Source organism: Drosophila elegans, unplaced genomic scaffold (genome assembly GCF_018152505.1).
Source record: "Drosophila elegans isolate 14027-0461.03 unplaced genomic scaffold, ASM1815250v1 contig_814, whole genome shotgun sequence".
Lineage (NCBI taxonomy): Eukaryota > Metazoa > Arthropoda > Insecta > Diptera > Drosophilidae > Drosophila > Drosophila elegans.
In genome coordinates, this window is record NW_024546167.1 from 12,384,313 (window position 1) to 12,412,000 (window position 27,688).

The 27,688-nt window shown below is 38.5% G+C and overlaps 3 protein-coding genes across 4 annotated transcripts; 2 read left to right on the plus strand and 1 right to left on the minus strand.

The window, feature by feature from the left end:
- The first annotated feature begins 2,806 nt into the window (after nt 1-2,806).
- Nucleotides 2,807-4,589, plus strand: LOC108138677. The gene is made up of 2 exons (XM_017261024.2): nt 2,807-3,457; nt 3,524-4,589. Exons 1-2 carry the CDS (start codon nt 3,167-3,169, stop codon nt 4,271-4,273), a joined length of 1,041 nt encoding a protein of 346 aa, XP_017116513.1. The 5' UTR covers nt 2,807-3,166; the 3' UTR covers nt 4,274-4,589.
- Nucleotides 4,590-5,474: 885 nt separating this feature from the next.
- On the plus strand, nt 5,475-19,369 carry LOC108138920 (sialin). Its single transcript, XM_017261486.2, has 7 exons — nt 5,475-6,026; nt 7,903-7,961; nt 16,534-17,076; nt 17,217-17,587; nt 17,650-17,782; nt 18,137-18,378; nt 18,447-19,369. Exons 2-7 carry the CDS (start codon nt 7,922-7,924, stop codon nt 18,624-18,626), a joined length of 1,509 nt encoding a protein of 502 aa, XP_017116975.1. The 5' UTR covers nt 5,475-6,026; nt 7,903-7,921; the 3' UTR covers nt 18,627-19,369.
- Nucleotides 19,370-22,690: 3,321 nt separating this feature from the next.
- On the minus strand, nt 22,691-25,501 carry LOC108138653. Of its 2 annotated transcripts, none has more exons than XM_017260995.1 (4): nt 25,387-25,501; nt 24,580-24,681; nt 23,535-23,621; nt 22,691-23,475 (listed from the first exon to the last, which is right to left on the minus strand). In XM_017260995.1, the coding sequence occupies exons 2-4, from the start codon at nt 24,644-24,646 to the stop codon at nt 22,850-22,852; spliced, it is 780 nt and encodes a 259-aa protein (XP_017116484.1). In that variant the 5' UTR covers nt 24,647-24,681; nt 25,387-25,501; the 3' UTR covers nt 22,691-22,849. The 2 variants fall into 2 exon arrangements, with proteins under 2 accessions (XP_017116484.1, XP_017116483.1); XM_017260994.1 differs by having other exon boundaries at nt 25,412-25,498.
- Nucleotides 25,502-27,688: the final 2,187 nt, after the last annotated feature.

A 27,688-nucleotide genomic window follows, 5' to 3' on the forward strand; every position in this document is an offset into this window, starting at 1 on the left:
AAACATCAGTGTCCAGTCCCCGCTCCTTGGGTGAAAAAGTGGGCTGACCTAGGCATAAAATTAATTAGGCTCACAGAGAAAAATTATTTAACAAATTGTAAGACAACTGTTAAACTCTTCTGATCTTTAATTCAAATATTTAAATTCCTGTGTAGCTCCTTAAAGTAATAAAAATTTTAAAATTCACTTTAAACAATCTTGATGAGGGATAATTATTAAAATTGTAGTTTTCATATTTGCTTTTTACAATGATGGTGGGGGTATTTTTTTCATGTGTAGCCAATCACTAACACACACGCGCCACTTGACAGTGCGAAAAGGAAGAGGCAGAGACCGAAAACTTCGGAGGAGGCTCGTCGTGATCTTGGGGCTGCTGCGCTGCCTCTGCCTCTGCCTCTGACGCGGTCGCTGCCTTCTGCCTCTGCCTCTGCCGACGCGATCGTGATCGAACTGACCTCAAGTGGTCGCTGCCGCCAGACCCTCCCCATTCCCCACTCCCCCCTTCCCCCACCATACCTCCCTACCATCACTCCTCGCCCCACCCATCCATTCCTCCCCGCTACATAACACACACTTTTGCACACGCGGGATGTACGCAGACTGGAATTTGCGCGTTTAAAGTTAACAATTTATTTGCATTATTAATTTTCATGTTGGACCTCCTGCCGTACACAAAAAAAAATGTATTCCCAACGCTAGCTAATACTAACTCTAAATCATTTCTGGCTTGTGTGTTAAACAATAAAACTACTGTATTACTTTTTTAATTATTTTTTTAATAATTTTGTTTACATAATGGCATGTCTACTTTAAATGGTGTACACTGTATTACTTAATTTTAAGATAACAAAAACCGTTTATCTTAATGCTTGTCAAGAATATGATATCTTATTAATTCTATCGGCTTTGGCACCCTGTGATCGATGATCGTTGACTTAATTTAGTATTTTTATGAATGAATCAGTTATAATTTGACTTTTGTGAATGAGTTAGTAGTTATGAATAATTGATGCTCTTTCTTTTCAATTAACAAAGTTCAATTGCCAATTTAAGTCAAAAATGTATAAAGATCTACATCTTTTTTGTTCAAACTTGAAACTTTTTTATTTTTTTAGTGTACGTACGCAAGTTGGTCAAGCCATGTCTGTCGTCCTCCTTTACTCCTCCGATGCTTGACTTGGACACTTGGGCACTTGGACAGCGGCATCTTCTATTTTAGGTCTAACTTGTTAACTAGTTGCTGGCAACCGGCTTCAGGTTGCCGTGGAACGCGAGTATGTAATTCAAGTTAGCTACAAAAATAGAACCTTAATTTATTGTTACCATTACATTGTCCGATCGTAGTTGGCAGTAGCTGTCCTTACATGGTCATATCATTTTCATTTTTCATGGTGGCGCATCTACACGCCCCTTTTTTTCTACTTGTTGTTAAATAAACGCTGACTTAAGCGAAAGTGAAATCTACTGTGGTCTAAGGAGAAGTTCAGCATTCTTAAGTACAGTAGTCGAAAGAGTACACATATCGGTAACAAATCCTAAACTAACTAGAAATCAATTAATCTGTAACAGTGGCAAGAAGTTATGATCTACGGAACGAAATTCTTTTTGTTATTTATATATTTTATTACCCAACTTTGGCAGACCTTAACCTACATTGCGGGAAATTAATTTATATGGCTTACTGCTATTTTTAACCAATCGTAAATCTTACTTTGTTTTCGTTGTTTGATCTTTAAAACTGTGCACAGAGTTTTAATACATTAATTCCGATACGCTAAAATATTAAGTAGGTCATAAAATGTATTAACTTTCGATGAATTGTGGTAAAAAATTAAAGATTAAAGAAATTAAGGAAATCGAACAATCTTTATCGTTATAGGAAAAGCGAAAAAATTGGTTTTAGATGCTTTAAAAACTATATTTTAATATTTGTCTTGCCTTTGAGTGTTCACTGTATTTGTCTAGCAAAGCTGCTGGCGTATAATTACCGATTTCTCTGCCCTCAGGACGACACTACGATCCGAGTTAATTATAAACTAGGCACATGACCACGCCCATCACGTCGCCAACTACGCCCCCGGCCTTTCTGACGCCGTCTTCATAATCTTCTAGGGCATTCAGATGCTCTGTTCCGAAAAGAAAAAAACGAAATTTCGTGATAAACACATTGACAAACACGCTTAATTGATGTTTCAAAAAAAAAAAAAAAAAAACAGTTCGAAGTGTCATCGCAATTTAAGGCGAAAAACTGTTTCAAAAATAATAATAAAAATTGACAGGCACATGCTAATGAAGGTAAGCGTTCGCCAAAATGAACCTGATGAGGTTTATTAGGCTTTTGCTTGATTGCCGAACGAGTGGCGAGAGTACAATACAACAAATGGCCGAAATGGCCAGAAACGTGTTTCCAAAAAAATCACCTCCAATATGTCTGTCACGTGAGACGATCGAAACGATCGCGACGGATCGGCGATGAGTCAGCGACCCATGTGCCCCCGAGCGTTTTCAATATGCATGCGTATATTCGCGGTACTCATTAATAAACCGCAAACATATTTGAATGTACGAGTATGCGATCTGGAGGCGTTTACCCTTGACCATGTTTTGACAACCAACATTACCACATGGGCAGATATGATAACTTAAAACGGAGGACCGTTAGGAGCCGCGGGGACAACCCAATCCCGATATAACATAATCCGAAACAATCGATCTACACTCGCTTACCTGGGCAATAACTCACTTTTGGCATGTGCTGATTGACGGACAGATGTTTCCACAGGGGTTCCTATATACACATATAGGTATAGGTAGCCATCTATCTACCTGGTTCTGCCTGTGTTCAGATTTCTCCAGATTCCGCCGGCTTGTTTACTAACATCGCACACAAAACGTGGTGGCAAAATGGTAATACGAAGCCCTTCAAACGCGGTATTGCCAGTCCGAAAAAAATCGTAATTGGCTAAAAATAGAAATCTTAGTGGAAAACTAGAGCTTATGATACTCTAGTTTATATCCTAGATTTGGTGGGGCACTTTGTTAAGATCTCAAAAGTGTTTGAAAGGCATCAAAATAAAAACCAAGCAAACACAATATTTTTCTGTCCACTTTTTTTACACAATCAAAACAAAGGGTCGACGAAGATTGTGATCTAAATTTATGCAAGATGCCTTACCTGTACGGAATAGCGGACACCAAGTTCCTGGTACAGAAGGTGAAAACGAGGACCAAGCCCAAAACGGAAATGGCACAGACCAAATTCCGGCGGAATGATTACCTCCAGGGCTGTCCCAAATACGATAAGAACGATGTACCCATTCAGTTCAGGACATCGCCCGACTCACTTGTAGAGCTGTGCTCCATTGTGGTGGACAAGCTCCCGCTGCCTTCGATCTTCGAGTGGGATGACATGGACATTAGGCGCTGGATAAATGGCTACGGCTATCATCAGTATATGGTGGGTAGAGGATTGAATAACTTTATAACTTCTAAAGCAATGGCTCGATTTTCGGATATTTAACAGAATACCTTCCGAGTTAACATGATCTCTGGAAGAAAGCTGCTTCTGTTGGACGCCGCAGCTCTGTGTGCAATGAATATCAAAGATTTCGAGCACATTAAACATATCGCCTACGGCATTCGCATGCTGTTCCACTTCGAACTGACCAAGTTCTCCTCCAGCCTGGCGCTGCCGGATGAGAAGCCCAACGAGCTGTACCTGCTGTTCCACACGCAGACCGGAATGAACTATGATGAGGTGCGCAGGTCGGATCTGTACCGACGCATGCAGATCCTCCGGGAGCGGGCCCGCAACCTGGACCACTGGGATCTGCTCTATCTGTGGCTGCGGCGCGAGCAGGAGCGCAAGTACAAGGAGTTGATCGGTATGGCTCCTCGAAGTAGCATGTACAAGTGCGTGGCGGCGGTGGATGAACCGGCGGAAGTGGAACCCGAGGAGCTCATATGCATGACGTGCATCCCGCCCTGCGAATGCGACTGGACGGATCGGGACATCCGGCTGCCGAGGCGCCTCACGTGCTTACCACCCGTGCTGGTCACCACCATGAGCAAGTGGAACGCCAACCAGGCCCACTGTACAACCTGCATCCCGCCCTGCGAGTGCCGCTGGCCACCGCGCTACTACCTGACCGGCACCGTAATCCGGTGCCTCCAGCACCGCTTCCCCGAGAAGTTCAGCCCCATCTTCGACGAGCGATACCGCGCCTCGCCGCGTCCCAGTCTCGTGGAGCGCTGGACCCGCTTCTCCATTTGACTTGGAACATCCTCTATCCTTTTTATTATAAGAGCAATACTAGGATGCTTTGTGCCAGCAAAAATGTCAAAAAATTAAAATGATTTGAGCTTATACTGATATTATGTACAGAAAGTGAATTTATTGTATTCATATTGTTGGTATTAGTTGCTGTTATTTAATCTTTATTTTACGATTTTTTAATGCTGGAAAAATTTAGATTTTTTAAAGATCAACTAAGGAAAATATAAATATGTTCTTATCTTTCAAAAGCAAGTGGAAATTAAGTTTATAAAATTTGCTTCAATGTTTGTCAAGAAATCCCTGCTTTTAAATTTTAGATTTGCATCTTAAAATTAATCAACGAAAGAATAAAAGATCCCTTAAATAAATTTGTAAATGGCTTAAGTCTTATGTTTTTTGTGATGTGTTACAAAGTAAATCAATTTAAAGATCCTATATTTTATTTTTCCATATTGGCTTCAGGAATTTCCATATTGTAATTGCATTTGTGTTCCGAGCACTCCCAAGCCCAAAGCTGCGCCCTACTTCAATCATAATAACAAAGTAATATCTGTTTCAGAAAATCTACAGTATTTCATCACATCTATAAACTGAATGTATAAGTTGTTATTAGCATCTAAGCTGTTTTTAAAACAAATAAATCTCTCAACAGTGAGCTATTAATCAACAAAATGTCTGTCAAAACAAAAGCTTCCTGCGAAAAACTAGGCACTAACTTTGTAAGAGAGTCATTGCTTTGGCAGCAGTTTTTTGCTGCCGAATCGAACGCTGATAAAGTACCTTTGTCAAATCGCGACACATTTTCGCCGTTAGGGGGTTAACTATCCGTTGCGATTTGGCCCGATCACATCTGGATAATGGCAGCTGGGCAATCGAGCTGACAGCGCCAAAAGAAAGTAGGGAAAGGAGAAAGAAACAAAGAACGCAGGCGAGGGCAAAAACAAGACGAGCAATAAGGTACAGCATAAAAATAAAATATACGGCTCGCAAGAATTTGAATTTTGCATCCCACGAACAACAACGACGGACGTCAGCAGCGACGGCGGCAGCAACGGCAGCAGCAACAGCAGCAGCAACAGCGACAGCGGCAGCGACAACAGCAACATCAACGGCAACTGAGCTGCCGGCGTCGCTGTCGTCGAACCGCTTGGCCGGAGGAAAGAAAAAGCAGCCGACGAGCGGCCGCATTTTCAGTTCAGTTTCAACGCTCCGAGTGAAGTGAACACAAAACATAGCAAGAGCAGAAGCAGCAGCAGCAACACCGAGCGCACAGCAGCAACATTAAGCAGCAACCAGCAACATCGACTCGATTTCGATTTCGAAACCGCTCGACTCAGTTCTAGAATTGCCTGCGCTTGCGCCAGAAAACTCATCTTGTTTCGTTTTTAAAACATATATATAATCAACAGCTGTCCGTTCAGTACTCTAAAACTGTTTTTGTCCGGAGTGTGTGTAGTTCTCTTGTCTGGTCTTTCCGATCTTCATATAACGGAAATCTGTTTTGAAATATCAACCAACGAAAAAAAAAGTAAAATAAATAAGTAAAGACGAAAATAAACAACACACGTGCGGTTTCTTTGCGGTCCTCACGCGGTTTCCGTTCGCTGGGTGTGTGTTGTTCTATGCAAATCGGCATAAATTTAATTATTCAGATACAGATTGCTAATCGGTTTGTGCTGAACAAATTATATAATTTGCCATAAACAACTAACATTTGTTAGTTGTCGCTGCGGTTATCGACGAGTGCAAGGTGGGTTGCAGTATCTAATGCAAATATTACTAACAATCCGTCTCGATTGTGATACAATTACAATTATTAATAGCCAACTGGCGCTTAATTAGATCTAAGGTGTATGTTTATAATTGCTTAACAAATTAGGCTTATTAAGAATAAATTCAAAAGTGATTTAATATATTTCAAAGAGTGAATTACAAGATTGTTGTACATACAAGTTTCTTAAGTTGCTGGTATCATTACTTGTGAGTTTTCTACAGCAGTGATTAATGCTAAATAACTAATTTGTGCTTAAGACGCGAATAAATTTAGGGCTAAGTATTACAATGTTCAAATTACTGATTTAAATCTCAAACAAATTTTTTAATAATTTTTATTTTTGTTTACATATTGGAATATACATTTTTAATTATAATAAATCTTCTGTTTTGTTTAAACTTCTGGTGAATCAACCGTACATATTCTTAGTTGTCTAAACAAAAGTGCGCTTTGCAATTTATTTATTTATAAATACACACTTTTATGGCTAGGCTTTTATATGACTAATATTATGGGTAAATTCTAAGTGTAATTGTTTCCATTTGTAAGCAAATCCCACCGATGCGGTTGACCTCCCCGCGAGAAAAGTCGCACGTTGCGGCAGTGTCCAATTTTGTTTGCTATATATACGGGTTGTCGGAAGATGACGTACTGACATGTGAGCATATAGAAGTCGTATATAGTCATTGCCCACACAACTAACTGACAGATGCCGCTTTTCATTGGGCTAATAACATGGCAACATGCACACAGGCCAACAGTGTCTCCGGCAAGGACAATAATTTCGGGTATACACATCACATATATCCATACACATGGGGGTATAGTTATTGTTTTTTTTGCTGTTGTTGCCAAGACGCCAGCAAATATTTGCACCACAAATTGACCAAACGCTATATAAACTCGCAGTTAATTGATTGGACTAAGTCTATAACATGTTGCTAGGGGCTGTCTGCCTCACATGCACGTGTCTGCCGATAATTAGCATGCAGCAAATCGCATATAGCTGACGAATTTCCACCACCTCTGTTTCTATAATTTATCGCGGCGCCAGCAGAAGCGAACAAAAGAACGATAGCATGACAGCCTATTGCACTTGGCGGTGAAAATTTGTGGGTAAAAAAACAGAACGCCACTGGAATAATGGAAAAACTAGCTATAATTCTTTAAAAAAAATACACTAATACACTCTAAAAAATTCAATGGCAAAATTCTAATATTATTTTTTGTTAAGAGTTATCTTTATTTTATTTTTATCTTTTGTCAGAGATCCAGAAAGCTGGTGAATCACTATACTAACATTCCGGACTTCGTCAAATTTGATTAGCCTACGAGGTTTTATTAAATATTATATTAATATATTAAATTAGGAGTAGCAAAGTTAGCGGCTCTTTTGGACGCCACTCAAGCGTGTGTGTTCGCGTCTCATTATATTTAGAATTTGTGATTTCTGGGCGGCGGCATTTGAAGACGCAGACAAGGGCGATAATGGAGCGGCGATAAGGGGGCCAGGAGCGAATTTCGGGGGAGGGGCAATCCGGTATAGTTATGAATGAGCCAAGCGGTACCGGCAGACTGCTCTGTTCTGATATAATTGCCTTGAGTCATGGGACAGACACGACACTACATAATATAAATATATATACTTCTAGTGGGCACGTTCAGGTACAAACACGAGACACCAGCGATAAGATTAGATAGCCAGACCATTGGCGGGTTACTCCGGAAAAAGTTTCATTAACTTTGCAGACTATTAATATCTTATATTCTAGATGTTTATCATATCGCATTGCGATATTTCTTTTCTAATTTAAAGAATTTTCGCTAACTTCTGGTATATTTCCATTTACAGAGCGGCACAGAGAGACGTCATGTCCAACACGGAGAAAGGAGGACTGCACAGAGTGCGAAGTAAGTAGATAAAATTATATGTTATCACCTGGTTTTTAAAAGGTCCAACCCTAAATTTCTAACACAAACTGATGAAATTTCTAGCTAGCAAATACATATTTGTAAAATAACAAATTGAAATATTTAGTTTTATCACTATTTTATCACCAGTTTTTCAATTTTACAACGAATAGTTAGTTCAATAATAAGTAGACTTAGAATAAGGGTTTCTGTATAACCACTGTATTTAAATTCGTAAATCAATCTGCAGTCGAATATGCCAGAACAAAGTCCCCAGTAAACCGCAACGTAAACCGCACAGCCGAGCCCCCTTTTTCTGCGTTTCTAGACGCGCAATGATAACAAAGCCAGAAACCGCATGACGCCACTAAAAAATGGGGCGAGTCACGGTCATTTGCTATGAAAATCGACAAAATGCCTGACGGCCAATTGAAATGAAACTCGGTTAAAATAAACAAATCGATTTGACTCCTCCTAGATCCAGTTTGATTGGTGTCAACCAGACAAGTTGTATTGAGGTTACAAATCAATTGTTCTGTGTGATTCAATTGATTGCTGATTGATTTTCCTGCTCTTCCGCTGGTCCTTTGTGAATATTTGTGTTTATTGGAGGTCAATTTTGTTTCCTATTTATAAAAGCAGTTATGCACTTTCGGTAGTAGACACTGCAATTGGTAAAATTTAATTACAATTCAATCCAATTGTTTGGAAATATAAGTCGTTTAAAATGTCATGCTGAGTAGACCATAAAATATTTAAAAAAAAACATGTTAATTGTCCCTCTTTTCATAAAATGCAGATGCTAATAAATAGTTTTGATATTGTTGATAGTTTGTTATTAGGGAATGCCAGAAATCACTAGGTTTTTAAAATGACTTAATAGGATGACAAAAAGTATGCATGGACTGCGTACTACTTCATAAAGAATTCACATAACTTTTCAATTTTAAAAACATTTTCATACTTTTAGTCACTTTTATGAGTGATTTTTATAATGTGGTGATTTTTGTAGCACCCAATGGCCATATCGAAACTATTTTGTGATAATAACCTGACCCACTTGTGTCAATCACAATATAATAAAATATTTATTTGTCGACACCCCTTGACACCTTGTCAACGCCTCGATCATTGGCACCATCGGGCTGTTCAAGGACCCAATACCATCCCATCCTTGGCCTGACACTCCTCGTCGAGTTCTGTGTCATCGATACGGATATGGATACGGATGCGGACACCCACGCCTTGTGACAGCTGGACTGCGCAGTTGGCCGACCTCATGACGCCATTGTTATGACATTTCCAAGGAGTACCACGCATTAAACTATGCAAAAAAATTAGCACAGTCACGCTAACTAAACACGTTAGTTGCTCTACACCACCTCCCCTTCCCACCCCCTCGAAATTGTCAAACAATTCGTATGTCCACTGCGTATGGAAAGTTTAGTTCATGGTCTAAATTCTGAGTACATTTCGCAATTAATTGAACGATTGTTGTTGTGGCGAATTTTTAATAGCCCATCGGCGACGGTCATCCGACTGTTTACTATTTAATTCGTACTTTTGAGCTGTTTAGCACTTCAGAGGCAGACAATCGACAGTCAGACAGGCCACATGGAGGTGGATTTTGGGTTCCGGTGGAGTGCACATTTCGTCGACCCCGTGAGCAAACATGCATGATAGATAATATCCGAGCTCTAACCAAAAATTAAAGCGTTCAATTAGCAGGAAAATATGAAAATATCATGGCGGCAGTGGAAGGGGAGAAATACGACTCACGACCCAAACGCACTTTTGGCTACCCTAGTTTATACCCTCTAATAAGGGGGAGTTGCGAAGCGTCTGACTTTGAGCATGCTAATTAAATACGTTTTCCCTCCAGACAAATACGAGATCAATTAACATGAAAAACAATATTAAATGCATATCGATTAGAGTATTGCTATTCATTACAGACTCGTGTAATTTACACGTACGCCCCCACTTTACTCGAAAATAATACAGCCAGGCGTGATTCATGATTGATTTTTATAGGTTTTTATTGTTTATTGACATTGCGCTTTGTTTAAATAATCCAAGGTGCTTAAGTCATTCAGGGGCTTCAATAAAATATAACACTTGTTGTAAAGGTCTAAGGGGATAAGCTATGTAGTCATTTGGTTTTAAAGTGTGACTCACAGAAATAATGTATTTTTAACAAGAATTACCCAATTTATATTGATTGCATTCTCCATTTGCACAAATTATTCATCATATTATATATACATTTATTAATATGATGTTTTAAGCTCTTTTGCAATAAACAAGCGTTTTATCATATAATTTTCTATAATTGAATGGTCTATTTCCGGTTTTTATATGGATATTCAGTCTACTTAACATCAAACAACATTGAATTACGCTATTTCACAACAAATATATGTTTCAATAAATGAGATTCGTAGACCTAACAAAAAAGCTTTTAAAATAATTAAAAAAATTTACATAAAAACCATAGAAACTTATTCGGAAATAATAGAACCTGCACTATATTCTAGTTTACCTGTTATCACAGTTCGCGTTGGCGAAATTCCCCGCTCCGAAATCCGATTTAAGTCCATATTTGAATCCGCCGGGCTATTCACCCTTGGCAACAGACTTCGGGTCGTCGTCTGGAATTAATCAAACAGCTAAGCTCCGCCACAAGTAATGAATAATGAGCATGTGCTTTGCTCATTCCGCTCACGATAAATTGTTATTAAACTTTAGCCACTTCATGGCGATGTGTTTACTAGACCCTCCAGCTTATTGATGACTGTCATAATTGGCACTCCATTGTAGAAACTCCCCAACAGGTTCAATTGTTCTCTCCGTGTGCTTAATATGCATTAATTAAGTCAAGTCCAGTTTTTGTGTAATAATAAACAAAATTGTTTTTAATTGAGGTAAATTAATTTCTTGGAATTTTCGGAGTTGTTGACATATTTCCTGCTGCAATTGTAAGGCTAGATAGAGAACAGTATTTGTTTATAATTTTAGGTTTTGCGTTATACTTCCGCTGCACATGGCACACTTTTTGATAGTTTCTTTTTCGTTGCTGTTATTTAATTAGAAACCAGAAATTTCAAGTATTCCGACAATTATCAATTATAAACGAGCCCAGACTGTAGAAAAGAATGCTGGCTTTGACCCCATGGACCTGCGAATCGTTCAGTTTGAGCGATAATCGAAAAAGCTGAGACGCAACAAGCCTCCCTCCATTGATGGTTCTGAAATCATATTTATACATAGATTGTATGGTGGCTTTGGAAATAATATTTTTGTATTAACCTATTTATAGTACCGTCCTTAACCAAGGCAAAGCGTGTCCAAGTTTTTATGGCTTTCGAGTGCTAAAGTTCAGGCAGTAGTTTTCGACTGTTTGCAAAATAGATGTTAATCAATTTAATGGGTCCAAAATATGATTTTCTAAGGCCACTGAACGCTTGCCGACGAGCCCCCTTTTATACACATATATATATATATACAATTTTAATGCCTGCTATTAATGTATACGTATGCATGGGGTCTGAGACAACTTGTTTACAACCTGTAGCTCTTCATTAGCCGGCACGTGCATGTCTGAGATACGACCGGAGGAAATGACAACTTCAAGATACATTTATGAGCAGACTCAGCCATAGAGTCGTACTTTATGCTGGATTAAAGTGAATCGGAAACTGGCAATCAGATAAGGGCTCTTATGACGTTTACTTTGGCAACTTTATGACTGAATACGCAGTACATTGCATCCACCTAAGTCAATAAAAGTTTTTGATTTCATGCCCACTCTGGGCAAAGCAGCTGTAATTGCCAGACATTCCATGGACTTATCAGTCTGGACTCGGTTGTAAATCTATACAAGTTCCTCGTACTTAAGACCGATTGCACTTTGGACGGCAAGCGCCACAAGTGCAGGGCCCAATTGTAAATTTCCATGGAAGATTTCCGAGCGCAATGAAAGGAACGAATCTAGGACAATGAGTTGCCCAGACCATCGAGAGATGGCCGGGAAAGTCCAATAAATCACAATGCAATCGCCCAACAAAAGTGATAAGTGCGGCTGTGTGTATGCCTTTAACAAACAACAATTGCCACAATAATTCAGCAATTAATTAGCATTAGCGTATTGCTTATTGTTAAAGTAGAACCAGTTCCACGGAACGAGGCAATTGCCCGGACAAACACACGAAAGCAAACAACATCGCTATGGCAGTCACTGCTATTTTGCCATTTTGCTATTTTGCTATTGGCATTAGAATCCACTCGATTCGAACGAGGCCAGTTCCGTAAATCAGTTAAAAACGGAAATGCAGTTGGCCAGCACAACAAAGCCAATAATTGCCGCTAGAAGGCGACGCGGCAATGTCATCCATCCGACACATATAAATATAGTAGATGGATGTACTATATGTGCACGAGTGCAAATATTACAGTGCGTTTCGTGGCTCTTAAATGACTATAAAAAGTATTGAAGCAAAACCAAATACACAAATCAATAGGTCAGTTTATAATATCTAATATCTAATTTCCAATATCTTTTTTGAAATTACAAACAAGCACTTAACTGGAACAATGTATTTGGCTATTTAGATGTATACATTTTAGGAACAATAGGACAATCTATATCAAACAGAATTTGAAAATGATCATAGTTAAAAAATAATTAAAAAATTTTTAAAGCTTTCCAAAATAACATTTTTTAAATGCAGATCCTAACGATTCAATGCACAATCAAACAAAATTTTAAAAATTGTTTTTGGAGAGTTAATTTAATTTCAAACACTATAAATTCTCTAAAAATTCTTTTAGCAATCGACCATATTTTTAAATCGAATTAAATTATAATAATAACTAAAATGTTTCACAAAATCTCTGATAAATTCTCCTAAATTCTCTCAAAATCGATCACATTAATAAATGGACAGAATTTGAAAAATGGCCTTAGTGGCACAGTTTCCGTATATTAAACTGAAGGTCTAAATGATCATTTCGCAAGATACCCCGCCCGACATAAAAATCGACGACAAAACAGTCCTCAGACCCACTGTAAACGTGATCACATGGAACGACTCGACACAATCGACATCTCAGGCCAACAAAATAAATTTTTTTTTGCATTTCCCCTTGTTTGTTATATGTGTAGTTCAAATGTTTGCACATATCACGGACTTCATCTAGAAATCGGTTGTGTGGGAGTAATGGCTACAAATCGAAACTGAAAAGTGGGCTCGTGGTTGGCGCGCCTTCGCCATAACTCATACGCCACGTTGCGCCCGCCGAGATCCCATGACTTCAAATGACTTGGCACCTTGACAGAATAGTGCGCATTAATGTGACGTCGATGCAGGCCTTTCTTTGCTCGCCTTTTTGCATGAATTTCACAGGAACGTCAGCGGTGGATGATGGAAAATTTTTGGCCAGACCAAAACGCCCACGCGGCCATTGAGGACATTCCATCAGATATTTTGCCCCGCTGCTGATCACATGCGTTTCTCACCAAAAAACGAAAGAAAATAAATCAGTCGGTCGAGGCTGATGACGATATCATGGGTTGACTTTCTCCACCACTCTCACCCTGCACCCCAGTACCCCATCGATTGTGTGAACAATTTTGAAGGTCAGGAACCAGCAGAGAGAGTCATCGAGAGTGGGAGACTTTTATCGGAGGGTGTGTACCCAGTGCCCGAATTCGATAGATAGATAGAGAGATAGAGAGGCATTATAAATAGATCCGAAAGTGTAAAGGCAAACGAAACATACACAGATAAATGAGATACAATAAAATAACAGACAAAATGTACTTAAAAATGTACCAGATATTTTCAAAATTGCTTTTGCGTCAACCCAAAAGTGCCGGATATGCGTCTTTTGAAAATAATTTAAAATAAACAAAAACATATTCAAACAAAATGATCATCCCTTCGAGTGCTTCTTAATTAGTCCTCAATTTTGTTGAATAAATTTAAAATTTTCCCCGAGAAATCAATGAACCCCCAAACGAACTCAGATTCACTTGTTGCCCAAAGTCATAAAAAAAAGTAATTTAAGTATCACGTTTGCTCGTATTCATTTCGTTTTATTTACTTGCCGGCTATTTTTAAGTTTTTGCCTTTCTTTGATGGGATTTTTATGTTGTCGCGGACTGGGGGGAACTTGTTTCAAGTCAAGTAGAGCATCAACGAAAGCCAATAAAGGCTAAAGATCAGTGGGAAAAGAGTGAAGGAAACACGGCCAATTCAAATACGTTTTTGCACGAGACAAGCGAAATTCTGAGAACAGTATGTCAAAATAAAGTTGAGCCGGCAGTGTGAAACTCAAATAATTTTGAGCTTTTCAAGCCGGTTTTCTGCTTGTCCTCCTCCTCTTTTCTGTTGTAAACATCAAGCTTGACCTTCACTTAATTTATTGCTAAAAAAGATAAACGAAAACAAAAATAGTTTGGCGGTAAGCAAAAGACTCCTCAAAAAAAGAACAGTTCGAGACGACAATTAATCAAGAACTTTTCTGCTCGGAGGCAAACAAGTTTTAACCATTAAGATTCTCGGAAGGAATCACAGACTTCAACATTTCGAGACGATGAGTAAGATCAGTTAGAGTTCCCTTGATGAGTTCAATTAGACAAATTAGAGCTCGTATACAAATTCTTTTCAATTTAATTGTCATCAAAAATGTATGCCTAATGGGAATATAATATGATAAAGTTGAAAAATTTGAATAGTTTACTATTATTGCTGTGATCAAATAGTATAGATCTGCTTACAAAATGTTTTAAATTTCTTATTGTTTAGATCTGTATTAAAAATAATATATTTCCATTGTGGAAGTGGAAGTCGTATAAATTAATCCTTATCGTTAATTGAGGGACACGTTTTTCAGCATTGATTCGAGGTTTTCTGGTGTCAAGACATGCCCCAGAAATTTGCAGAGCGCTGTTTGTTATTGATCTAAACTTTCCAATTGACGTGCACTTTCAGTCAATGCTAATCACAGACCTATCTGCCAAGATTTTTATATAGATCTGGATTCGATCCCAAGCGATCCTATATAATTTGAAGGGAGAAACTGGTCTAAGTTTAAGCTTTGCCAATATTTTAACAATTTTTTTCGTTTTGTGTATTTCGGGCACGTTTTTCTGGTTATATAGGATGGAGAATTTATAGCAAGCATGACTAGGTATTTGTATTTTTCTGTTTAACGCTTTTTTGATGGTTCAGTTTCGGTTATTTTCGAGTGCTAATTTGAATACAAGTTGAGTGTCTGGGTTTATTGTTGTGCCGCCCGGCCCGTTTGATGATGCTCGTCGATGTCTAGACAAATCGAGTGGCGTATTTTTTTGCATGACATTAACATGATATTGGGGCAATAATCAGCGGGGTGGGCGTGTCCCGTCCAGACAGCCGATAGACTGGCCCCGATAGTCGCTTCATCAGCTGATAGCGCAATTTGATGGGAAAGTCGTTTGGGAGCCAGTTTATCTCCGCCCGCCGACCATTTCGCGGCATCAATATAATCGGCCGGCTTATAAATTTACACCGACACTTGCGGACATTTCCCCAAAACTGATGATGAAGGGGGTTCAATGGAGTTCAACGGCACTCGAAATTTGTATAAGTGATTTGCGAGAAATTCAACCCGGCTCGAACAATGCACTTTGCCACTTAAAATCGGCCCAAAAGGATGACAGGCGGAGTTGGGGGCTGATTATGGCCTCCACTTAATGATCTTCGCATAATTCGCAATTTGGACTCCAACAAAAAAAGCTGATTCAGCTGCTCTTAACTTCTTTTTGCCACAAATTTGCACACTGCACCCACAGGCTGGCGATCCTCAAATCAAATTCATTGCCCATTCTGTATGCTATTGAGGTCACCTGACACCGACAGTTAAGTTTTGTCATTGCGATTTTATTGGCTCATTAATATGGGTAATTAATGCGTTTATCTGGGCCGCATCGTGTAATGAAAACAACCGATTACATCAGATAATATAGTGGGCGGGCTATAGTGAGTTGATAACGATTTACATGGGGTATAAACGAAACTTGTGTTGGCTTTTTATGAATTTATAGAAATTTATCAACAGTTTCAGGTGATCTAAGTGTTTCCTTAATTAATTGGTTAAACGTGCATATTAGACTATTATTTGTACAATTTATGTTGGCTTGAGTATTACCTATTGAACTGTTTAGTTTTGTTGACTAATAATTCATTACTTTAATTTGGTTATCTGGATTCTTAAGCTATTTTATTGTAGAAATTATTATCTATTAAGAGAAACATATGAAAGTTTAGTAGAATTTTTTGATATATATTTTAAAAAACCTAGCATTCTAATGAAGAAAAATTTCATTATCAGAAATTGGGTGGGTTTTTTAAGTCGCCGATCGCCTGATGTTCGGCGTTCTGGAAATATTCCAGAGCCGAATTTTAAGTGCCTAACCTTTTGACGACCCAGACGATGGAGCTTCGACTTAGAGCTTCGCTAGCAGCAATGATTGGCCTTGCATTGGATTGTGTTATTAATTGGGCACTGCTCTTCTCTTCCCTTCCAGACTTTCTGTCATGCCGCCAAGTGTTGAACCTGCTGACCATGCTCGGATTCATGCTGAACTATGCCCTGCGAGTGAATCTCACCATTGCCATTGTGGACATGGTCCGGCCGAATGTGACGAGTGCGGGAAATGCCACTGTGTCGGGAAATGACACTTTGTCGGGCAATAGTACGGCGGGAAATGGCTCCATGAGTTCAGCATCTCCGGACGGAGTGGATGTCTACGAGGAGCGCTTCCCGTGGGACAGCTACCAGACCAACTTCGTGCTGGGCTGCTTCTTCTGGGGCTACATCCTCACCGAGCTGCCAGGTGGTCGTCTGGCGGAGCTGATCGGTGGACGCCGCGTCTTCGGACATTCCATGCTGTGGGCCAGTCTGCTCACCCTGATCACGCCGCTGGCGGCGCACATCAACTACGTGGTGCTCATCGTGGTGCGAGTGGTGCTCGGTTTTATGTTGGGCGCCTCCTGGCCAGCCATTCACCCGGTGGCCGCTGTCTGGATTCCACCCATGGAGCGATCCAAGTTTATGTCTAACATGATGGGTAAGTAGGGATTTCCAGGATCCAAAAGGCTCTATTAGAAAGAAGAGAAAGAAAAGTCTTTCTTTGTCTGTCTAAGAGATATTCTAATCTATTAACCTATTGTTTTCTATACTAACTTCTATTTATTATCTATCGTTTAGCTTCCTCTCTTGGCGCTGCAATTACCATGCCAATCTGCGGCTACCTGATCTCCGTTGCTGGCTGGGCCAGTGTCTTCTATTTGACCGGAGCCGTGGGTCTGCTGTGGTCCCTGGCCTGGTTCACCTTTGTCTACGAGACTCCGGCTACGCATCCCCGTATTTCTGCCGAGGAGAGGCGGGAGATCGAGGAGGCCATTGGCACCACCACCTCCAAGAAGCGTCCGAGTCACGTGCCCTGGGGCCAGCTGCTATGCTCTCCGGCCGTCTGGGCCATCATCATCTGCCACGGACTGGCCGTTTTTGGTTTCTTCACTGTGGTCAATCAGCTGCCTACATTCATGTCCAAGATCCTGCACTTCGACATCAAGCAGGTGGGTTGCATTAAATAAGATACTTTATTGTATATTTACTTATTATCTTCGATCTCCTGCAGAATGGATTGTTCTCATCGCTGCCTTATTTGGGCAAATACGTGATGGCTGTGGCTTCTTCCTACCTGGCCGATTATTTGCGCAAGAAGGGAACTCTGAGCACGACGGCTACCAGGAAACTATTCACTACTTTTGGTAAGTACTAAATAAATAATAGATAACAAAATAAAATAAAAACCCTTTTCTAGGATATAGCAATTTTAAATGCTAGAAATATAAATTTAAGACAACAGTCGTCATAACATTTAAATGAAAACCACTATAATTATAAATTCAAACCCAATCGATAAATAAATAGAATAAAAAATTCAAGTTCAACCGAAATAGATTTTTCTAATGAAATTCATTTTTATATTTAAATGCTTCCTGGTGAAAGAATTTTTATACAAATTTTGATGTTTCCAAGTGATTCCGGGAAATGTGTTTTTATATTTAAATGCTTTCTGGTGGTGTTAATTATTATAAAATGATTATCTTTCCCAATTACAGCTCTGGTGATTCCGGGTCTGTTGATGATAGTGCAGGTGTTCCTGGGCTATGATGCCACCTGGTCTGTGACGATCTTCTCGCTGGCTTTGTTTGCCCATGGAGCAGTGACCGCTGGTTATTTGGGCAATGGTTTGGATATTGCACCCAACTTTGGTGGAACCATCTTTGGACTGGCCAACACACTGTCTTCCTTTGGCGGTTTCCTTTCCACGTGGATGGTGGGAGCCCTCACCTTCAAAGATGTAAGTAAATCTAGCAAAACAACTATCGAGATAAACTAATAATTGTGATATTTCTCTTTGACCAACAGGACTCCTTCCATTCGTGGCAAATTGTGTTCTGGATTCTGGGTGCGACGTATATCTCGGGAGCCGTGGTCTTCGCCATTCTTGGTTCGGGTGAACTGCAGCCTTGGAACAATCCCCCAGAGCGCGTCAAGATCAGCGATGTCACCCAGGAGGAGGGTGTGCCGCTCAAGAACGGAAAGTGATTCCGCTTTGCCAGTGAGCCTCAGTCGGTGCTTCTACTTCACCTGGTGAGGGGATGCAAATGAAAGCCCAGTTGGAGATATCCCACCACCAAGCAACAACAACATCATCCGCACAAGTTATAGTAGTTGTTACTGCACCTTTGAGATTTAGGAGGATTTCATTTGACAACCACTTGGTCAGGACTTGGTTACGAAGAACCACACGACACTCAACATGGAGAAAAACATGAAATGAAAGACATTATTTTTATAGATACTGCAAGGTTATTTCGCACAAAAAACATACACAAACATCTCATACCCATACACATAAAAAAAAACCCAACAAACACTGTACACCGATGCACCCGTCTGCTTAATGGAAATTGACTATATTTATAAGTAATATTTACTTTAGAGCTTAGTACGCCTACATCTGCAACTGTATGCATATTTTAATATGTAGCCTAAATGATTTATAGTATTCTGTATGTCCACAGAGCGCACAGCTGGCTGGTGGAAGGACCATATATCCTGATCAGCCGCTGCGACCCATATGTTTCGTTTAATTTATAACGTAGCCCTAACTATTGTCTAGCTTAGATGAACAAAATACTTATGCAAGTAGCGAAATACATACGGATACACCGATAGTGTAGCTAAGTTGAGTAAAACGTGTAACTTTGTACTATACTTGATTATTTATGTAATTAATTTAAACATTATCTAAGTTCACAATAAAGCGTAACTCAGAAAGAAAGAAACGAAACACTTTTAAAATTGGAATTTAACTATCCGGGATATTGTAAAATTGGAACAGGTAACAACTTTTCTCTCAGACATCCATCTTAGAATGGGTGATATTACAAGTTTTGTGGCAGAAAGGTTATCATAAACCTGCAGTTCTAATTCCATAACTTTTTTCCTAGACATCCGATTTCGAAGAGGTATACCTGTATGGTCTTGTGGTTTAATCCTCTAAAAATCTGCATTAAAAATTGGTTTACAATTGCGGATCGATTTTTTGCCCATTTTTATGATGTTACCCCTTTCTAAATTTCCGAAAATGGCTTTGCCGAAAAGTTACCGAAAACCTGCAGTTCTAATTCCATAACTTTTCTTCTAGACATCCGATTTCGGAGAGGTATACCTTTACAGTCTTGTGGCTGAAGCCTCTAAAAATCTGCATTAAAAATTGGTTTGTAATTGCGGATCGATTTTTTGCCCATTTTTATGATGTTACCCCTTTCTAAATTTGCGAAAAATGGCTTTGCCGAAAAGTTACCGAAAACCTGCAGTTCTAATTCCATAACTTTTTTCCTAGACATCCGATTTCGAAGAGGTATACCTGTATGGTCTTGTGGTTTAATCCTCTAAAAATCTGCATTAAAAATTGGTTTACAATTGCGGATCGATTTTTTGCCCATTTTTATGATGTTACCCCTTTCTAAATTTCCGAAAATGGCTTTGCCGAAAAGTTACCGAAAACCTGCAGTTCTAATTCCATAACTTTTCTTCTAGACATCCGATTTCGGAGAGGTATACCTTTACAGTCTTGTGGCTGAAGCCTCTAAAAATCTGCATTAAAAATTGGTTTGTAATTGCGGATCGATTTTTTGCCCATTTTTATGATGTTACCCCTTTCTAAATTTGCGAAAAATGGCTTTGCCGAAAAGTTACCGAAAACCTGCAGTTCTAATTCCATAACTTTTCTTCTAGACATCCGATTTCGGAGAGGTATACCTTTATGGTCTTGTGGTTTAGTCCTCTAAAAATCTGCATTAAAAATTGGTTTACAATTGCGGATCGATTTTTTGCCCATTTTTATGATGTTACCCCTTTCTAAATTTCCGAAAAATGGCTTTGCCGAAAAGCTACCAAAAACCTGCAGTTCTAATTCCATAACTTTTCTTCTAGACATCCGATTTCGAAAAGGTATACCTTTATGGTCTTGCGGTTTAATCCTCTAAAAATCTGCATTAAAAATTGGTTTGTAATTGCGGATCGATTTTTTGCCCATTTTTATGATGTTACCCCTTTCTAAATTTGCGAAAAATGGCTTTGCCGAAAAGTTACCGAAAGCCTGCAGTTCTAATTCCATAACTTTTCTTCTAGACATCCGATTTCGGAGAGGTATACCTTTATGGTCTTGTGGTTTAATCCTCTAAAAATCTGCATTAAAAATTGGTTTACAATTGCGGATCGATTTTTTGCCCATTTTTATGATGTTACCCCTTTCTAAATTTCCGAAAATGGCTTTGCCGAAAAGTTACCGAAAACCTGCAGTTCTAATTCCATAACTTTTCTTCTAGACATCCGATTTCGGAGAGGTATACCTTTACAGTCTTGTGGCTGAAGCCTCTAAAAATCTGCATTAAAAATTGGTTTGTAATTGCGGATCGATTTTTTGCCCATTTTTATGATGTTACCCCTTTCTAAATTTGCGAAAAATGGCTTTGCCGAAAAGTTACCGAAAGCCTGCAGTTCTAATTCCATAACTTTTCTTCTAGACATCCGATTTCGGAGAGGTATACCTTTATGGTCTTGTGGTTTAATCCTCTAAAAATCTGCATTAAAAATTGGTTTACAATTGCGGATCGATTTTTTGCCCATTTTTATGATGTTACCCGTTTCTAAATTTGCGAAAAATGGCTTTGCCGAAAATTTACCGAAAACCTGCAGTTCTAATTCCATAACTTTTCTTCTAGACATCCGATTTCGGAGAGGTATACCTTTACAGTCTTGTGGCTGAAGCCTCTAAAAATCTGCGTTAATCTGGTTTGTTATTCGGATTACAAAGTGGTGGTCACTGTGGACTTTTAAAGTGAAGGGGACAATATGAAGCCGAAGAGGATAGAATAATGTACTTTATAAAATGCCTGTGTAGACAAAAAGATGTTAAGCAATGTTTTATTACAGAGAAGTTTTTTACATTTATACCATTTTACATGTACAAATGAATGAATTTAACATGTCACTTTTTGTTGCCTACATGTAGGCTGCTCAATAAAACACTCCGCTATCATAACTTTATATATAAGTTTTATTTACAACAAGAAAGAAAGCAAACTTCGGCAAGCCGAAGTTCATATACCCTTGCAGCTATTGCAAGAATTAAACATTTTTGAAAACATTAAAATTATAATTTACTTGCGTATAAGTTTAAAAACATTGAAGCTATGATGATTTGCAGCTCAATTATTTGATAGTTATTTTATATATTTTTATTGTTCCTATGGGAGCTATATGATATAGTCGTCCGACTTTGATGAAACTTAAACCGTAAATTGGAAATATTTAACCATTACTAAATGTCGAAGAACTAAACATAAAATTAAAAAACAGAAAAGTTATAATTTTTTTTCATTTATTTCTCCGATTGTTCCTATGGGAGCTATATGATATAGTCGTCCGACTTTGATGAAATTTAAACCGTAAATCGAAAATATTTAACCATTACTAAATGTCGAAGAACTAAACAAAAAATTAAAAAACAGAAAAGTTATAATTTTTTTTTCAATTATTTTTCCGATTGTTCCTATGGGAGCTATATGCTATAGTCGTCCGATTTTGATGAAATTTAAACCGTAATTCTGAAATATTTAACCATTGCTATATGTCGAAGAACTAAACAAAAAATTAAAAAACAGCAAAGCTATAATTTTTTTTCATTTATTTTTCGGATTGTTCCTATGGGAGCTATATGCTATAGTCGTCCGATTTTGATGAAATTTAAACCATAATTCTGAAATATTTAACCATTGCTATATGTCGAAGAACTAAACAAAAAATTAAAAAACAGCAAAGCTATAATTTTTTTTCATTTATTTTTCCGATTGTTCCTATGGGAGCTATATGCTATAGTCGTCCGATCCGGCTCGTTCCGACTTATATACTACCTGCAATAGAAAGACAACTTTTGGGAAAGTTTCATGCAGATAGCTTTAAAACTGAGAGACTAGTTTGCATATAAACGGACGGACAGACGGACAGACGGACAGACGGACGGACAGACGGACAGACGGACATGGCTAGATCGACTCGCCTAGTGATGCTGATCAAGAATATATATACTTTATAGGGTCGGAGATGTCTCCTTCACTGCGTTGCAAACTTCTGACTGAAATTATAATACCCTCTGCAAGGGTATAAAAACAAAGCTAAGCCCTACTACACACAGATTCGCTAAGCACCCATATACACAAGTATATGGTGTTCAATTAGTAACTAGATAAGCGCACAACCTAAGTGTCTGTTCCCAGACTGACATCCATTAGCTCCTTGGTGATTTCACTTTGGCTCTTGAGCGGACCTGGATTGCCCAGGACATTTGTATCCTGGGTGAGTGGCGGTGGCGGAAGCTTGAAGCCACTTGGACCACCTAATTTGAGGGAACCACCTGTGAAGATTGGAGGAGGAGGAGCCGCAGTGGTGGATGTGGTGCTGGAGCTGGAGCTGGAACTGGTGGCCATTTGGTAGAGCAACTGAAGCTGCTTCATGGCATTCGAGGGATCTTGCGGTTGCGTATGACTGGCAACCGAACTTTCTTCTTTCACCGGCCTTGTGGCCTGGTCCTTTGACTTGGGCTTTTGCGGTTTCATGCCATTCGACCAGGTCTCCAGCCAGCTGGCCGCGTTTTTCTCCGTGGAGGTCATTAATCTCTCGGCCTCCTTTTTCACCTGCTGGCGGTAAAGTTGGCGCGCCAGGGCCTTTTGATCGCTTTGGCTCACCTGGCGCTTGTTGAACGATTGATCATCCGGTTTGGGTTCGCCGATGGGCCGAGTTTCCTTCTGCGGACCCAGTTCCACCAGCACTTGAAAGTCAGCATGCTGGCCCAACCGAAAACCAAAACCCAAACGGGAATCCGTTCCTGTTTTAACAAAAAAATACATTTAATAAATGTTTCAATAAAAATATACGTCATCTTACCCTTCTTGATCGGTGGTATATTGGAGTAAACTATGGATAATATGGAGGGTAGTTCCCTTGGCGCAATGAAAGCGGAGGCATTTTGTGCTGGAAGTATTCAATTATTTAATTTACTTGACGTGCCCAATGATTTTATCTTTCTTCAGCCGGCCAAGCCCCAGCACTTATGTAAATTTTTGACCAGTTTATAGTTTCAGGGCGTATTATGTAAACTTTTTTTATACTTTGTGTTTTCAGATTTACAGATGACTAACAATGCGTGTGCTTTAAATTTCTATGGTCTTAGGTTTCGTTTCCCTTTGAAGGTCATTTCAAAATTCAGAGCAAAAGAAAGCCATGTTAAGTATATAAAAAATGTAATATTTAAATTTTATTTTTACACTCGTTGAGCAGGAGTTAAATTTTACTGAAAATTCTTTTGGTTACAAAATTAAATTAAACTGGTGTTAGTCTTTAAAAATATTAAAAAAAGACTAATTATTTGTTTAATTGGTCATTCCAGAAAAATATAAAAATAAAGATTTATTTTTTTAATTGTGAGCTCAACCGTTTAGAATTTAAAATTGTTCATAGTTTAAAAATTATTTTAATATTCTTTCCTAGTAAAAACCAGGGTCATTTTCGAAACTTTGTGGGTCCCAATTTGGTTTTATGCTTTACTAATGTAACCACTTTTAAATTCAAATGGATGGACTCAGAAAAACTTTACTCTATGTACTTTGGTCGTCGAGCGTTTTGGTCAAGAACCATTAAGTAACTCTAATCCACACTGCCATAAAACCAAAAACGAATCGCATTTCGGGGTAGACAGTGAGACCCATAGACGATCCACAGGCCAAACCACATCTGCGGCGATCCGGCGACCTTGACACAAAGACCGGCAACAAGTTGGAGCTCAGAGTGCCTGACTTGGCCAAAGTCTGCTGTGAGAGCCACTTGAGATCGAAAGAGACTGTCGCCGGATCGGTTAAAGTCGTTGGACCGGTTATAAAGCACCGATCGATCGATCTAACCAATTCGACCGATTTTGGAGGTATTAACTTACTGTAGAGCAGGCCGATCAGCAAAGGCAGCCAGAGGCTAGCAAAGGCCCATTGTTTTGGCCAAGACATGGCCAGCAGTCAGCATTTATGTGGAGCCACAGAAACTGCAATTACACAGGCGATTACTTCATGCCACAGATATGATTGCTATTTTGCAGAATTTTTAACGACTCCGAGCTTGTGTTTGCGCAACACTCAGAAAACCCGATTGCGACTTGAGGTTGGTCAGTTGCCCGACAGCAGGTGCGTCATTTGGATAAATATTTGAAATATTTCTGTTGCCAAGTTTTCGTTAGCCGCTTTTGTTTACGCGATTTCGATTCCGACGCGATATGCAAACACACACCAATGTGTATGGGTCTGGCTTAAATAAAAAAGCGTAAATACAAAAATCCACAGCAGCAGAGGCAGCAACACAGCGGTTTGGAAATCACTCTCACTTTTGTTCAATGAGCTTCGTATTGTTGCTGTTATTTTTAAAAGTAACTACGTAGCTCGCCTTGTCTTCATTTGGTTGGGTTTTTTTTTTTGTGGGTAATATTGTTTATTTATTTTTGTTTGACTTTTACAGTTTGGCCTTGTCTCATTTTGGCTTTGATTGATTTCTGACTTCTTTCGGCATCTTTATTTTACTGCTGTAAAAATCATTTACACGCTAACTTCCTAAAGTGCTGTTAATAAACTGCGCAAACATCGCGCAGAAATTTCGGATCGCATAAAAATGAAAGTTAGTGGCGGACTCAAATGTGTGCGCTACTATTTTGGGTAGTGTAATTTCGGTTTCTGGGCAAAAAATCAACACAACGCACATGCGAATGGCATAATTAAACTAACGTATTTTCGGTTCAATTCGTTTCGATTCGAATTCCTCAGCGAGTGCCCCACGGTTTTTCAATTGACAACTTGTCCGATGCGCGTCTGCAAGGCAACTGAGCTGAAATGGAGAGTGGTTTTGGCCGTGCAACACGCGCTAACATTCAGTCACCGTCTGGCTCTCAGCGGAAAGCTGGGCAGTGCACTGGAAAAAATTACACTAATTTGGCTATAAATTATACAGTTTACATATACACTTGTAGACCATTTTGGTTTCATTTAAAGTAAAAAGGAGATCCTGAAATAAATCAATTTGAATCATATTAGATAAAAATGTTGGAATTAATCTTTAAACAAGTAATAAATAAATCAATTTAAATCGTATTAATTGATATGTAGCTTACTTTTTTTATTCGGAAGGTGGAAAATTGATTTGATTTAAAATTTAAAGGGTTTTTTTTTACTGAAACAGGTTATTACAAATAAAAATTTATTTTAGAGATTCAACTATAATTGTTAAATACTTAAAGATTTATAAATATTATTTTCGTTCAGTGCACAGTAAATCACGTAACTTTAGTCCGGTAGCTGCGCACTCTCTTTCCATTGAGCCGCGCTTGAAACTGAGACCGGCTGTTGGCATCTGCTCCATTAAAGTCATCTCCGACTCAAATTGGCGCACTTTGCCTGGGTCTTGCCTTCTGCGGCCTGGCTTTTTGTAATTTCTTTTATTTTTTGGCACATTTTTGCCGCATTGTGAAAGGTTGCTTCAGGGCGGCTCGATCGCATTTTTTTGTTTTTTGATTTTCATAAAACAAAAGATGGTTAAACTTTTTTTATTTGAGATGGCAGTTTATTGACGCCTACATACAGTGGATATTATGTTCCAGTGATCTTCAAAAAAGAGGAAAGAGCTCAAAGCAGTTTCATAAATACTTTAAAATAAAATCCATGCAAATCGATTATTATATTTACAATGTATATATTAAACAATGTTTTACCTAAGAGTATTTGTACTTTAAGCTGACCTCCAATATATGTAGGTTCATTACACCCAAAATTACCTTAAGTAACTGCAATTGCCGATACGTAAAATATTTTTGACGTACGCCCTAACTTGAAAAGAAAAACCTGAAAAATGCTGCCCAGTGAACCTCGACGACCGTTTGCATATCCATCTTATCTTATGCATATTTTGCATAACTCCGGTCGGGTTTACATTTAGACAAACTCCCCACGCCCCTTTAACGACAGGCAGTCTAATTAACTAAGACGCACGTTGTAACTTTACGTACATTTTGTTTAATTGCCCAAGCATAAAAATCAACACATTTGCATACATGCTAAAAAAACGTATTTATGTAATAGACGTTGTCTGGACTCAAACGACTGCACAGGAAAAAATTAAAATTGTATAATAAAATAAAATGACTTTGATATTTTTTCAAAAAACAATATCAAGACTTTGAATAACAAAATTTTTCGTGATTTTTTTTGGTTATAAATAAAACTGATAATAAAACTAATTTCATTACCACATGGTATTTACAAATATTTTCTTATTGTGTAGAAACCAACTTAGGCCCTGTCCAAAAATAAACAAGTTGAAGCGGTCAATGCATGAAGTGCAAATAATTTTCAAGACTTCGTCTGCATAATTGCCAATGCAGTTAGTTTTCTGGGCTCCTCAACGCATTTGTAATTGTTTGCTTTGCAATTCAAAGACTATGAAAATGTATAGAAATCAGCTAAGAAAAATTGAAATGTTGACAAATGAACAAGAGGTCTTCGAGTTTTATATGAATGGCTCACAAGAGAGAATGAAAAAAATATATTTTAAACTTTCAACTTTGTCCAGCAGCGCAGGAAAATGTTGAGTTGCAAAGTTAATTTAACATTAATCCAATTAAACTGAACATTTTATTAAGTACATTTGTTATATTAATAAGGAAATATTGACAGCTTTTAGGCAGCTTTTAATTTCATTTTCTTATTGTCATACTTTTTTAAAGCATTCTTTTTGGCACTTAAATATATTTTTGTTTATTATTTCTTGCCACGGGTAATATTAAAAAAAAAAATAAATAAAAAAAGACTTTTCCAGAAAGCAACAAACATTTTAACACTCTTTTAATAACACACCTATAAAAAACAAAAAACATACACTTCACACAAAAAGACATAAAACATGTTTGTGTTTATCAAATATATTAACTTCTTGTGTAATGTTTTTATTACCAGACAATAAATTTTATAAAAAAAAAAACTTATTTTGCTCTTAAGCATATACGCATTAAA

Bases quoted from the DNA above. Each gene is read 5' to 3' on its own strand.
- LOC108138677 (XM_017261024.2), top strand. From the start codon at position 3,167: ATGCCTTACCTGTACGGAATAGCGGACACCAAGTTCCTGGTACAGAAG. The intron at 3,458-3,523 runs GTGGGTAGAGGA...GATATTTAACAG, and splicing joins ACGGCTATCATCAGTATATG to AATACCTTCCGAGTTAACAT.
- LOC108138653 (XM_017260995.1), bottom strand. From the start codon at position 24,646: ATGTCTTGGCCAAAACAATGGGCCTTTGCTAGCCTCTGGCTGCCTTTG. The intron at 23,622-24,579 runs GTAAGTTAATAC...GAATACTTCCAG, and splicing joins GCTGATCGGCCTGCTCTACA to CACAAAATGCCTCCGCTTTC. The intron at 23,476-23,534 runs GTAAGATGACGT...TTGTTAAAACAG, and splicing joins TATACCACCGATCAAGAAGG to GAACGGATTCCCGTTTGGGT.
- LOC108138920 (XM_017261486.2), top strand. From the start codon at position 7,922: ATGTCCAACACGGAGAAAGGAGGACTGCACAGAGTGCGAA. The intron at 17,588-17,649 runs GTGGGTTGCATT...GATCTCCTGCAG, and splicing joins TGCACTTCGACATCAAGCAG to AATGGATTGTTCTCATCGCT. The intron at 17,783-18,136 runs GTAAGTACTAAA...TCCCAATTACAG, and splicing joins GAAACTATTCACTACTTTTG to CTCTGGTGATTCCGGGTCTG.